The sequence below is a fragment of the Danio rerio genome, chromosome 21 (assembly GCF_049306965.1).
Source record: "Danio rerio strain Tuebingen ecotype United States chromosome 21, GRCz12tu, whole genome shotgun sequence".
Lineage (NCBI taxonomy): Eukaryota > Metazoa > Chordata > Actinopteri > Cypriniformes > Danionidae > Danio > Danio rerio.
The window spans coordinates 34,381,797-34,395,776 of record NC_133196.1 but is presented as its reverse complement, the minus strand read 5'-3'; the positions used below and the strand labels follow the sequence as shown (position 1 = coordinate 34,395,776).

The window sequence follows — 13,980 nt, the reverse complement described above, 5'->3', positions numbered from 1 at the left end:
TGACAATTATGACACATTTACGATTATATTATATAATAATTTTTTTCTATGACTATTGTTTTCAGGATTTTTAAATGTTCAAAACAGCAGCATTATTTTTTAACATTATGTATTTACTGTCCCATTAAAAAATCTAAACATTTTAATTAAAATAATACTGAACAACAACAATCTCTCAAGCTTAAACTGAAGGCGAACACATTTTCATGTACTGTATATAAAAACCATTTGAGGCGCAGAAGGTGCACACATCAACCTCTCAGTGATGTGTTTTCACAGCTCTAAAAGAGCTAACAGAAGAGCACATAAGAGCTTGATGAAGGTCAAATGTCATTCTCCATCACTGTGACAAACGAACAAGACAAAGACAGACGCGATGTAAACAACTCTGCTCCCAAAGGTGACGATGCCCGTTTTGCTCAAGAAACCGAGTGTTTCTGTGCTGGTGTGTGAGTCTGTGTGTGTGTGTGTAAGTGTGTGTGTGTGTGTGTGTGTGTGTGTGTGAGTAGGCCAGTGATGGATGAGCAGGGCACTCGTCTCTCCCCCAAACCCTCGCCTCCCCAACCAAGTTTACCGCTGCTTATTTGTCATTGCCATCAGTGGGCCAGAGCTCTCACCACGGGATCAAGCTCCACTTTATCTCTGTCCTACAAAACAAGATGGTACCACTAAAACTACACAAAGTATCATTCAGCCACTGACTCTACGCTGAGCCACAAATGCGGCATGTCAGAGAAAGCTGGATGTAAAATCTGCAAATTAATGTTTCCCTTGATCCGTGTTGTTTGTTGTGCTGCCCCGGGCCTTTATTCTATGTAATATCTTACTATCACTGGCGTCCACCTGCCCTTACAGTGATATTTACTTCTGATATTAAAGCGCACACTGTAATATCAGTTCATTCACAAACAGTAGTTTACTTGTGCGTTTCTATGATGGTGTCCTCTGGCAAAACCCAAACAGAATTTCAACAAGTGAGAGTGCAATTGTTGGAATATATAGGAAAAGAGCAAGCATGATCGCATACGTATAATTTTCACCTCCGCACTCGCCTGGGTGATTGAAAGGTGCTAATGGGGAAGAGAAAAATACTGAGGTGATTAACATAGAAAACAGAGAACGTGAAAGGAAAAAAGATAAACAGAAGAGGTGAGACGAGAAGAAGAGCAGAGAAAGAAACAATATATTACAGAGTTTATTATATATATTGATACTACAGTTCTGTCTGATTCTCAAATCTGATTGGCTGATAGCCGAGAGATATTAAAGTAATGTCAGCACACGTACATCATCTTTACTCTTTGTGTATTACTCCGCCAACATACAGCCAGCAACAAGCAGAGAGACATTACAGTTTGACAAATATTACTGCTGTTACACAACAAAATGTACTTTTGAGGCTTTTTTAGTCGAGAATGTAGTTGTTTAGATTGCAACTATGCAGTTATTTATGAGAATAGTGCCTATTTCAAAACATTTACAATTTCTGAGAAAGCTGGTTAACGGCCATTAGCTTGCCATAGAGTAGACCAAAGACGGTTGACATTTCCTATCCAAAAGATGGCAAGAGAACCGCATTATAAGCCCTAACTACAGCAGATCAAATCATTATTAAACTGGTAAGCATACCTGCCAACATTCCTGTTTTTCCTAGGAGTATTAGAGATTAGATTTCAGATTAGAACATTAAGACAAGAAAAGAAGAAGAAAATAAAAGAAGAGATATAATACGAGAAAAGTGACAACAAAAAAGACAAATTCAGAAGTGAAGAGGTAATATTAGAAGAAAATGTGAAACAGGAGAAACTAACAAAAACAGACAATATGAGAAGAAAAGCATGAAAACCAAAACAGCAAAAGAAAAAAAGTAGAAGAAACTAAAAAAGAAAACTGAAGTGAAAATATAAAACAAGAAAAAAATGAATAAAAAATAATTAGGAGGAGAGATTATACAAGACAAGACAGAATGAAATGAGAAAACCAACAAAGTGGGACGAAAAAACACCCAAAATGAGACAAACACAGAACAAACTGAAAAGAAAAGGATGAACAAACAACATAATTAGAGAAAAGAAGCAAAAAAAAGAATCAGTATAAAAATAAAAGAGAAAAAAAGAATGAGAAATGAGACTAAACAGAAGAAAAGACAAAACGGAAACTGAAGAGATGCAATCAAATAAGCAAGAAAAATACACAATAATAAAATAGGTAAAAACAGAATAAAAAAGTGAGTTCCGAAAATCTCTGCAGTTTTCACAGCACATAGCAAGCCGACAGGGGTGGCAGAGAGCGATCATACAGGGCAGACTGGACCATGTTTCATGTGACACTGCAGCTGTGACCTTCAGCATGGAAGGGTCCCAGAGGAATGACAGCCATGTAACGCTTTTCTACATCTCCATCTGAGACCCTACAAGGACGCGAGCGCATACACACACACACACACACACATACACGCACACACACGGAGAGAGCACATACACAACATCAATACACCACAACACAACAGTCCTTCAGCCTCATTTTCTTCTCTCGTCTTACTTTCTCTGACCCACTCCAGTCTGACCCTTCAATAGTTCCTATAATGTGCCAGTTTAACACAGTCATGGTCAAAATGATTGCCACCTCTGGTAGATATGAGCTGAACACTGAAGACAAAACACTGAAAATAAACTTTTGCTGAAAATGAGACAATTAAAAACGATTTGATGAATGATTCTTTTGAATGAAATATTTCTTTAGTATATTTATTTTTAGCACATCAGTCCAACTCTCTGTGTCGCAGGAGTATGAAATGAGGAACAGAAATAACCAATTTAATCATTTGTCCTTTCATAAAATCGAAGAGTATTATTCTGAGAGAGAAAAAAGTTGGTTTATCCAAACAGTTGAAAGATAATAGGTAAAGCAATGACAATTCCCAATTCTACCATGAAGCAAGATATTGTTGGGAAGTCCCAATCAAATGGAGATGTTATAAATCTGCCTGATAGAAGATGTGTGTTTGTATTTTCTTAATGCAAAGTGAGAAGGAAAGTATGAGTGGCAAAATACCCTCCAAGTTGGAGAACTGTAAAAAGAAAAAAAAATCTCTTCAACATTATTGACTTATCAGATATTACTGGACCTTTAAACCTCAATGGATAAGCTAGAGGTCTTTTAAAGAGTCATGGTTGAATGTTTGATACTGAAAATAACGACAATAATCCAAAACAAACATCAAAAGTGACACAAAAAATGTGGTCATTGAGCACAAAGGTAAGGTTTTACCATGATGTTGACTAGAGATGAACCTTACATGCTATGAAATGCTGGCTTGTGGTAATCCATTGAGTCAAAAATGGACAAACTCAATGTTGGTTTAGGTTTTCAATTAAATTTAAATGACACCTTTAAACCCACTATTGGGTTTGTCCATATTTGACCCAACACTAAGTTAATACAACCAGCCTTTTCAGAGTGCATGTAAAACAAGTGAGTAATAAAATAAGAAAATGAAGCCAATAATTTTGACCAACACGTATTAGAGAAAATATGTATCATAACCCAACAATGAGTCAAATATAGACAAACCCAATGGTGGGTTAAGTTTTTCAAAGCAATTTTAATGAGACCTAATCAAATAGATGGGTTAGTTTACATTGGGTTAATACTAGCCAGCATTTTTAAAGTGTATGAAAAACAGGTGAGTGATAAAAAATAAAATGGTGCCAATAATTTTGACCAACATGTATTGAAGAAAATAATGTACATGTCGTAACCTAGCAATCTGTCAAATATGGACAAAACCCAATGTTGGGTTAGGTTTTTTAATTAAATTAGAATGCCACCTTATAATCCAATAGATGGGTTTGCACATATTTCACTCAACGTCGGGTTAATACAACCCAGTATTTTTAATGAGTATGGAAAACGAGTGAGAAATAAAATAATAAAATGTGCCAATAATATTGACCAACACATACAGTATTAGTAAAAATACATGTCGTAACCCAACAATGAGTCAAATATGGACAAACCCAGTGGTGGGTTAAGTGTTTTAAATTCAATTTAAATGACACCTTTTAATCCAATAAATGCATTTGTCATTATTTGATACAACATTGGGTTAATACAAACCAGCATTTTTAAAGTGTATGAAAAACACGTGAGTGATAAAAAATAAAATGGTGGCAATATTTTTGACCAACATGTATTAAAGAAAATAATGTACATGTCGTAACCCAAAAATCTGTCAAATATGGACAAAACCCAATGTTGGGTTAGGTTTTTTAATTAAATTCGAATGCCACCTTATAATCCAATAGATGGGTTTGCACATATTTGACTCAATGTTGGGATAATACAACCCAGTATTTTTAATGAGTATGGAAAACAGGTGAGAAATAAAATAACAAAACGTGGCAATAATTTTGACCAACACATATTAGAGACAATATGTGTCGTAACCCAACAATGAGCCACATATGGACAAACCCAATGGTGGGTTAAGTTTTTAAAATTCAATTTAAATGACACCTTTTAATCCAATAAGTGGGTTTGTCCATATTTGTCCCAACCCTGCATTTTAGAGTGTTCAGAAAACAAATGAGAGATAAAATAATAAAATGGTGCCAATAATTTTGACCAACATGTATTGGAGAATAAAACGCATTTCATAATGATATAGCCCTCATATTTTCAATAATATATTTGACAATATTGATGTACATATTTTGCAGATTTTGATCAAAGAGCCCAGAGCAGCATGGATTCACTTTTGTTTCCTCTTTCAGTCAAACCAGTCAACACAACGAATTCATCAATAAACCCTAAACAATCTAAATATTCTATTCATCCAGATTAATGTGAAGACTTGCCAAATGGCCGATCAGATAAATCAATGCTGATGCCGCAGTGAGCCTTTAATCTGTGTGTTAATTAAGGCCAGTCGAGGGACTGATGAACTTGGCATTCATTTCCAAGTGACAGCAACAGAGGTGCAGGTGAGCACGTCCATGCACCCACACAAACACACGCACACACATACACACTTTGGACAGCTTCTTTAATTAAAAATAATAATAATAATAATAAAAAGAATTAGAGCTGCACTATTAATCAAAAGAAGAACACGATTACGGCAGCCAGGATTATAATGTTGAGCACAATAAATCCAATGCATAAATACAGTGGCCAATCAGATGCATCAAAATTAGTCAGAAGCCATTAAGTAGACACAGAATAGCTGTGAAAACTAATAACATTTCTAACAGCCCAGTCTGAATAAAAAAGCCTCATTCCCCACAAATTAGAACAAGTTGGCTTAAAATTCATTTGTATTTTGGTTTAAAGCTGTTCTTCGATGTGAACACTAGATTGAATTGGAAACTGAATTGAAGTAGAAATGATGTATAACCAGTGCTGGGTGGTAATTTATCTTATTTAATCTGGGTAATGTAGTCATCAAAATTTAAATCACTGTAATTAGATTGAATTACATTTTAAAGTACCCTTAGGGGCCATGCACACAGAATGCAATTTTCCATTTCAATGCGCTTTTTCCATAGGTTTTCTATATAAACATGCGTCTGGTGGACATGCGTGAGTCTTGCATCTTTTGCAGCACCACGCACATAAGCGCCATGTTTTAGGAAGCCGTGTCTAATTTCTCTGGGGGGATTTGAGTCTCAATGGACAGTGATTCTACTTAAGACAAAAAATATAAAAGAAGCAAACACATTGCTTTAAACTTTCAATAGTCTGTATATATGGTACTGTGTGTAGGGCTCTGGGGTCAGGAAGTTCTCGGATAACATTGTCATAAAATATATATATTATTAATCCTCTATTAAAAAAGAAAGAAAAAATGTAGTTCTGAAAGAAATCAATACTCTGTCAGGTAAAAAATAGCAATAGTAACAAAAGAAATGTAAAAGTAACTCAAAAGTAATGTAATGCATTACTTACTATAAAAAAAGTAACTAAGTAAACGCAACTACTAGTTACTTTTTTATCGAGTTACTCAATATTGTAGTGCGTTACTTCCAAAAGTATCTTTCCCCAACACTGTTCATTTATATATATATATGGGTCGAAATCTCTCAAAATTTCGATAAGTAGCTCAAACTGTCTGTCAGCAAATGCAGATTTGAACACCTGTGCAGCCATTTGTACGCAGCTCCTCCATTTGTGCATTGCACGTGTATGAAAGAGATCGAGTGAGAGAGAGCGCGATCTGTAAAAACATGCTTAATCAAAACATTTTAAAAACCTTAATCAATATTGGAGTTACCTTCTTACGCTGGAGAAAGGATGACACCATAGCTTAAGGATTTCTTTTAGATAGGTAATATTCTGTTTTAAAACTATTTTAGCTTCACGCAAAGCTGATGTAGCGTTAGATGTTGTTGTTACAAATGGGTTATATCTGCACAGAAGTGTTGTTCTAAAATCTTCCGATAAAAGATTGATGCTACTATTTTCAGTGTCATAATGTCCTTTGACAGCATTGATAATGTAGATTTTATTTACTTCAACAACAAAACACAAGTAAATAGCACTATCCCACCTAGCCAGCTTTACTGATGTGAAGCTGGTTTTATATTCAATCACATTGGTTCATTTTTGAACAATGACGACCTGTGACACTCTCCTCCTATTGTTTACCATGCAACTCTGAATATTCGCTCTGAAATGGCATGTCAGTTTGACTTAGAAATGTGTGTAATTCCTGCACGCTGCCAGATAAGCACTTGTCGCTTTTAACACAAGAGAGGGTTCTTCTGCTGTCATCTTTAAGGTGCGCTAGCTCATGTTTCAGGAGGCATGGCTCTGGACGGCAGGGGAGGAACTTTGATTCAGAGATTTATGCTAAGCTGTTAGCATTGTGGAAGATCACCTATTGCAACTTTAAAGACATTCTTAAAAACGATTTGACAACGTAGATACATTTTATGTGAAAATGTCATGACAAATACAGTTTAAAAAGTGATCAGAAAAATATTTATGACAATTATAACGGCCTCATGAGAATCATGTTTATGACAAATTTATGACAAGTTATGTTGTCTTGGTAATATCAAGTTGTCATGACAAAGATGAAGACTTTGTGATTGCGATGTATTTATGTCAAATTGTCATTAGAATCAATGTCATATTTGCATTTAAAATGATATAAGGCTTAAATGACACATAAGCATTCACGTCCTATGAACACCCCTTCAAGAATGGTGTTGCCCAAATTTCAGTATGCATCCAATAACCAGCTACAAAATTCTAACCAGCACTAAAGGCACAGAATGAATTGTTGTTATTGTGTCATTGTAAAAATTCTCCCTTCACTCATGTGTGAAGTGGTGCAAGACTTGTCCTATCCTTGATCCTTGTTTTGACTCTAAGAAGGGGCATTTTACGGCTTGATAAATAAAAGCAGCGTGGCACAAATCTTCATGCCCCCACAGCTTCCTAATTAGGATCCAGAATTGATAAATTTTAACTCTGCTTTTTAAAACAAAGAAAAGAAGCCAAATAATAGATAGTATGCATTTGTAAAACCAGCAGGAATCTCTGCATATTCATGCTGCGAGTACTTGTCAGAAGACTGAATCCAATTTGAAGCTTGATATATTCTCAATATAATCAAACGCAGACTTAATGTATATGCAGGACCATACAGAAATCATTTTTTGCTAATTCTGCGAAGAATTTTGTAAAAACAAATCTGTGGATTTATGCTGTATTATTTTGGAAGTATCATAAATAAAAACTTAATACATTAAATAAAAATAATAGCTTTTTAACTTGTATTTAAAGTTTACAATGCAAATCCATCTAGATCCACTTATTTGGTAAACAAAGCAAGTCTCTCATAATATATCTACTAAAAGATTGTATTGTAAAAACATCTAATGAACATTATCATATTAGTCAATAATATTACTGAAATTAATTAAAAAACTAAACAAATGTAAACTTACACACATGTACACAAGTAAATAAATAGACTCGATGGGCTAAAAATCTTGCGTGTGGGCCTATTTATATGTATTGTAAACCCTCTATTGAAATAAATTATAATACATATTACTAATAATAAATCTTCATCAGCACTGTCCAAATTTCCAAAGTAGCTTTACTCTGCATTTCAATTGGCACAGTATAAATTAAATCGCAACAGCAGTGTTTCAGCACAAGAGCATATACAGTAGGCATGTTTTCTTCAAGCCAGTGTTTATAAAGGCTATCCTAAACACACTAATCTGTTCCCAATGAGCCAGTTCCATTAAGTTGATATTGATGAAAAATTGCAGTTACACTTAAGACCCTGTAAATTAACAAACTGTTGGCTTATTAAAACAATAATAGATTTTCTTGTGTTGCTCAATTTCCCTTGCCTCTAATGAGATGCCAGCAAGTGGCCCTTGCCTGCAAGGTTAATGGATTCCATATTTTTCAATTTAAAAATTGGGTTCTTCTAGCTCAAGAACCAATGCAAAAGTACTGCTAATTAGACAGCGGCGGCTCAAAAGAGCTTAAGGAGACTGTAGAAAACAGACAAGCAGCTTGCCGCTCAACATCCACTTCTGGGGCTTTTTTCTTTCCCAAAGATTTACTGATCTAGGATCTGTTTTTTCCCTCTCAAACTCTGCGCATCTTACCTCAGCGCAAGTTTAAAGCACAGCTGCTCGTGTTGCTCTGTGAATACACGCTGTAAAACAGGAACTCTGATGCTGCAACCATGGCCTTTTCTAGCAAGGGCGTGCGCATGAGGCAGGATAAGGACTTTGAACGCCGCAGTGTCTTTCTGTACGAGACAGAGGTGGATGGAGGTTAAGGCGAGGGGTGATTGCCCACTGAGCTCTGAATTGATAGAGACAGGCGCTGAAGGGGAGAGTGGAACTGCCTGCCATTGATCACACATTCTGGACAGGAGGCTTTTCAATCACCCCCTCTTCTATCTCCGTCTCCTGCATCTGTGGGCTAAGAGGCCTGGGTTGAGGTAAATTGCTTCATGCCAGTCTAATTTTAAGAAGCTCGTAAAAGCAGAGATATGCCGCATTCTCTCCCCGGCTCCCCAAAGTGCACAGCTATGCTCTCGTGTAGAGATGAAGAAGAAGGATCTCATTCTCTGCAGCAGACAGCATGCTTTTACCACACACGTGCTCACATATGCCGGCCAGAGCATCTGCTGGACTCGTCTTTGGCGGACACCATTCAATTCCAGGTTGGACCTCTGGGCAATTTAACCAGGCATCTTCTCCATGTGTGGCCTCTCTATCATACCTCTAAATGTAAGTGAATCCATCTCAGTGGAGTGAGGTTTTGTTCTGTATGCTTTTAGAATGAATCAGCATTGTATTTCAGATAAAAATTGCAAGCATGCTTTGTAATGCCTTGTGGAATACAGAACATTGTGAAACGCTCATTTGCCGCTCTCCTCAGCATTAATCAAAATGAAAGTTTAAAATGGCTCAATGTGACACGTTATTAACTATATTGTTTCTTGGCTACTGTTCACAGCATGCGGATGAATCATAGTAATGCTGATAAAACAAAGACAGAATGAAAATAAAACACAGTTGGAAACTTCATTGCTTAGTCATGGTTATTAGGCATAAGCAAGGCCTACTCAAACATTCACTTCATTGTCTTAAAGGAATAGCTTTTTAACTCTTTAGCTTGTTTTAAAATGACTCCCATTTTGTTTCCACCACATTTCTCTTTCTTCTGTGAAACATTATCAAGTGTCAATGCTTTTGTTGGCCATGCCAGCAACAGAAATAATAATAGAATAAAGGAAACCATTAAAGATGAACAGGTATACTGTACAGTATACTGTATAAAGCATTTCAGTGTGGTAATGTAATTGGCCCTTGACCATTTCCTGCTTGTTATCATAATATTTCATAACTGTAACAAGCAGCAATTCAATTATATATTCACGTTAAAACAGCTACCATAACATTTTTTATCACTCTAAAAACTTGTATTCTCGGTAGCTGTGGGAATAAAAAATATAAAACAGCAAATACATAAGGACCATTGTTTACATCCCTCAAAATGGTCAATACAGTAAAACTTTGTCTCACTTTACTTATAGACTACTAAATAGCTCCAACAGTTCTATCAATAATCCATTTTTGGGATTACAAGATGCAAATTTGAATGAAGTATCTTCATTTGAATACAGTAAACACCACAAACCATGTCAATATTAAAACAATCACTAATCAATGTTCAGTCAGCATGATGTTAAAGATGATTTTCAAGCAAACTGTCTTCACAAAGAATAGAACAAATACTTCACAACTAACTGAATTATTGAAGTTAACTACCTTGCTTTCATGTATCTGACTAATACAACACACTAGAGCCCCTCTACTTCTAAACACAGTTTGAGACGTTTGTTTGCTAAGTAACGTTAGACTATACTAGTAGCCTACTTTCGCCACCTGTATAGCCAACCGCATGTTTGTTTAGTCAGTTAATCAATTATTCGGGACATGCATAAGAACATAGCAATATACGCTATTATAAATGTCAAACATTTAGAGAGCAAAATACACTCATGACAGAAAAATCTGTGCGCGGGCTTGTGGTACTGTAGTTCGCGCGCACGGCACGTCTCTCCGACCGTTTACGCGCAGTGTCAGTGAAGAAGTGAAGCGGCAGCTCTTACCTGGATCGTAATGGAGCGCTTTCGCCCTGTGGATGCCTGGGTGATGCATCTCTCCCCGGCTTTTTCTACCGGCCCTGAAGTCAGTCAGAAATCCTTTAAACAGGTAGAAAAACGGATCCTAAAACTTCGCAGGCAGGTTTGACAGAGGATGTACGCACACATATACAGAAGAATCTCCCCTCAGCAACAGCGCTCTAAGCACAGTTCTACACGCAACTCAGTTCATCTTCGTTTCTTTTATTTAGCTTCGTTTTCGAGGTAATCGTTGAGAAAGTTTCATGAATCGAGAAGCGGAAGAACGGAGAGAATTTCTGGAACAAAAGAGTGTAGTTGTGAAGAGACGGAGCAGAGCTGTGCGGCTCTTTACTCCGCACAAAGCAGATGCTCGCGGCTCACATGGAAAGGGAGGGGTGGGATGTGACCGGGAACGTTCATGGAGGAGAGACTGGGGCATAGTTTGACTCACATTAGTCAAATATCACGATTATTTGTCATTTAACGCCTACGTGGATGATATTTGCGTAAGAGAGAGATAACCAGTCAGATAATGTTGTATTTAACCATTAACACATATAGGCTACATAAGCTGTATAGTAAATGATTTCGCTCGTTTCAGAATACAGTATTTGAATAAGTTGAGATGTTGCTTATGTGGATATGTGAATTTTTTTTTAAGAAAATGTCCACTTTATAATTGACTCAAAAAATGTGTGAAGTGATCTGTCTGAATCATTCAAGCTGAGTCATGAACCAGATTAAATCATTTTGTTGCATAGCAAGCTTTACTCATCACCAGTTTGCTGAAACAAGCTCGGAGCTTCATACACTAACAAAATCTATTTAAAATATGATCAAATAGGATTTTTCTAATCTTTCAAATCTACACAAGTTCCGGATTTTCCGTATTATATTTTTAGTAAGTTGCTATAATCTATAATTTTGATGCATGGAGAGCGAGGCCAAATTATTGAAACAAGCGTAACATGCTACATTTCCTCAAGGTTATCAAATATTCAAAAATCTATTCTATATTTTCCACATATTTCCAATATTTCTATATGTTTCTACTTTAACTACATTACCATTTTAAAAGCTAATTGTACATGCAAAAATGTGTCTTTATAAAATATAAACAAAAAAACAAATAATTTATAGATGATGTGATACTTTAGAAGCAAAATATTTTAAAAGATAAACATTCAGGCTGGTCTGCTTCAGCTATCAGTTGTCAAAAATGACTGATATGGCCAACCAAATAAAAGTAGGCAGAGCTTTGTTGTTCACAGATACCAAACATGAACTCCAGCAGACAACGCTCATCAATTTCAAAATGACTGTCAATCAAATCAGGTAGAGGTGGAGCTTTACAGTTCACAGAAAACCAATACAAATTCCAAAACTGAACTCCAGCTGTTAAGGATGAAAGAGTGTAATTCCCGGGGTTTACAAATAAATACAAATAAATGGCAATGATCAACAGTCATATATTTTGTTTAGTGAAGTAACACATTTTTAAATAAAAATCATTAAATTAACTATTTACAAGTCATTTGTAATTTAATGTTTCAAAACCATGTTATCCACACATTCACTCTTATTTGTGTTCAAAAATAAATATTCAGTTTAAAATTGTCAAAAAAAAAAACAAAACTAAAAAAACTGCCCTACCAAGAAAAACGTGTTTGGTTTGCATTTCTTAACTCCTAATGTTGATAGTTTACACAGTCAATGCATTTTTTTTCAACACATCCCATCATTCTTTTTTAAATACCAACCTCTACCAAATGGTTGATATGTCAGTTTATAGTAAAGGTACTGGAATAAATACGTATACTATGACAAATCTGAAAATATAAAGTGTAAGACCAATGTATTTAAATTTAAATAACAATGTATTTAAAATCTACATTTTAAAACATTTTCAATACTAAATCATCTTTATATTTTGAAGTATGGCACAAAATATTTCAGATTCTCATTTAACATGTTTTCTTGTTTCTTTTACGATAAAAGCAAAATCAAGTTAGTAGCTCAACAGTTTTTTTTTTTTTTTTGTAAACCAATAATGCTGTGTGTGTAAACCATTATTTAAAACAGTCATTTATTAAATGACTTTAAAAGACATTGTTTAAAAGCTTGGTAGAGCAGGCAGTTAAAGGGTTAATTACAATATATATATATATATATATATATATATATATATATATATATATATATATATATATATATATATATATATATATATATATATATATATATATATATATATATATATATATATATATATTAAATAATCCTTGCAACTATGCTTATCTCTGGCATCTGAAAAATTACACATATACCAAGGGCAGCAAATAATAAAGCACAGTCACTAAATAGGATTCAGAGAATCGTTCCTTGTTCAGGTGTTTCTCATAAGGGCACCACTGACCATTAGATATCCAATGCTCCTGTGAAGCTCCAAGCTGCCACATTGTTGCCCTGTGCCTGCTGGGTTTCACATATCCAGGCTTGGCCTGCTGCTCACCATCCTCTCCCATATGGGTCAGCTTCCTGATCCTGCTGGGCAAAACCCTATCCTTTCATGCTGACCTATGAGCACTTTTGCTCACCTAAATCCCGTCCTGACTCTGAGCCACTTCAATAAAGCTGCTCTCTGACCAGAGGCACTGAAACTCCAGAGTCTATATTTTTGGACAATATCAGATAATAGCTTCTAATGCTGCCACTTCACATCTACCATGGTCTATAACTAGACGACGGGATCTGATCATGAATAGGTGTGGGATATATGAGTGCTGTCCAATTTCCAAACCAATAGAGAGCACTTATGGTAGTGGAATTATTCAATGGACCCAAGTGGTGGTACTTACAGAGGCTGGCGCTTTTGTACAGTGTGTATGCGAGTAGATGATGGTCTAATACGTCTTCTCTTGGCTTTTTTCAGCCATTTTTGGCTACAGTCAGAAGATCACTTCTAGAGTTAGAATATAAGTATATTTATCTTTTTGTGTGCATACAAGGCTCAGCGTTGTGTCTGCATGACACATTTTGTCATCAGAACACAGTAGTATGCATTTATTGTATTGTATTTGCACAGCCTTATTTTTAATTGTTTTAATTGTAATATTTATTTTGTGCACAGGCACAAATGACAGTTTTTTTTATATATATTTTTATTTAAATTAGTACGTAACTGTCATAATTTACATTACATGCCACAGCCATATCACCCTGCAGCCAAAGGCCGGTAACTCACTGAAGCTAAGCAGGGCTAAATCTGAATGGATGACCACATGGGAAAACTAGGTTGCTGTTGG

General features: G+C 35.6%; 1 protein-coding gene across 10 annotated transcripts in view; it reads right to left on the bottom strand.

Moving 5' to 3' along the window:
* tenm2b (teneurin transmembrane protein 2b) overlaps positions 1-13,980 on the bottom strand; it is a 576,016-nt gene that overhangs the window by 296,906 nt on the left and 265,130 nt on the right. For 4 of the 10 annotated variants that reach the window (XM_068216114.2, XM_068216117.2, XM_068216115.2 and 1 more), the window contains one exon: positions 10,661-10,753. The exons of the other annotated variants lie outside the window; for them this stretch is intronic. In XM_068216114.2, coding sequence (XP_068072215.2) covers positions 10,661-10,753 — 93 coding nt within the window. The remainder of the gene's footprint in view (positions 1-10,660; positions 10,754-13,980) is intronic. 10 annotated transcript variants of the gene reach the window in all.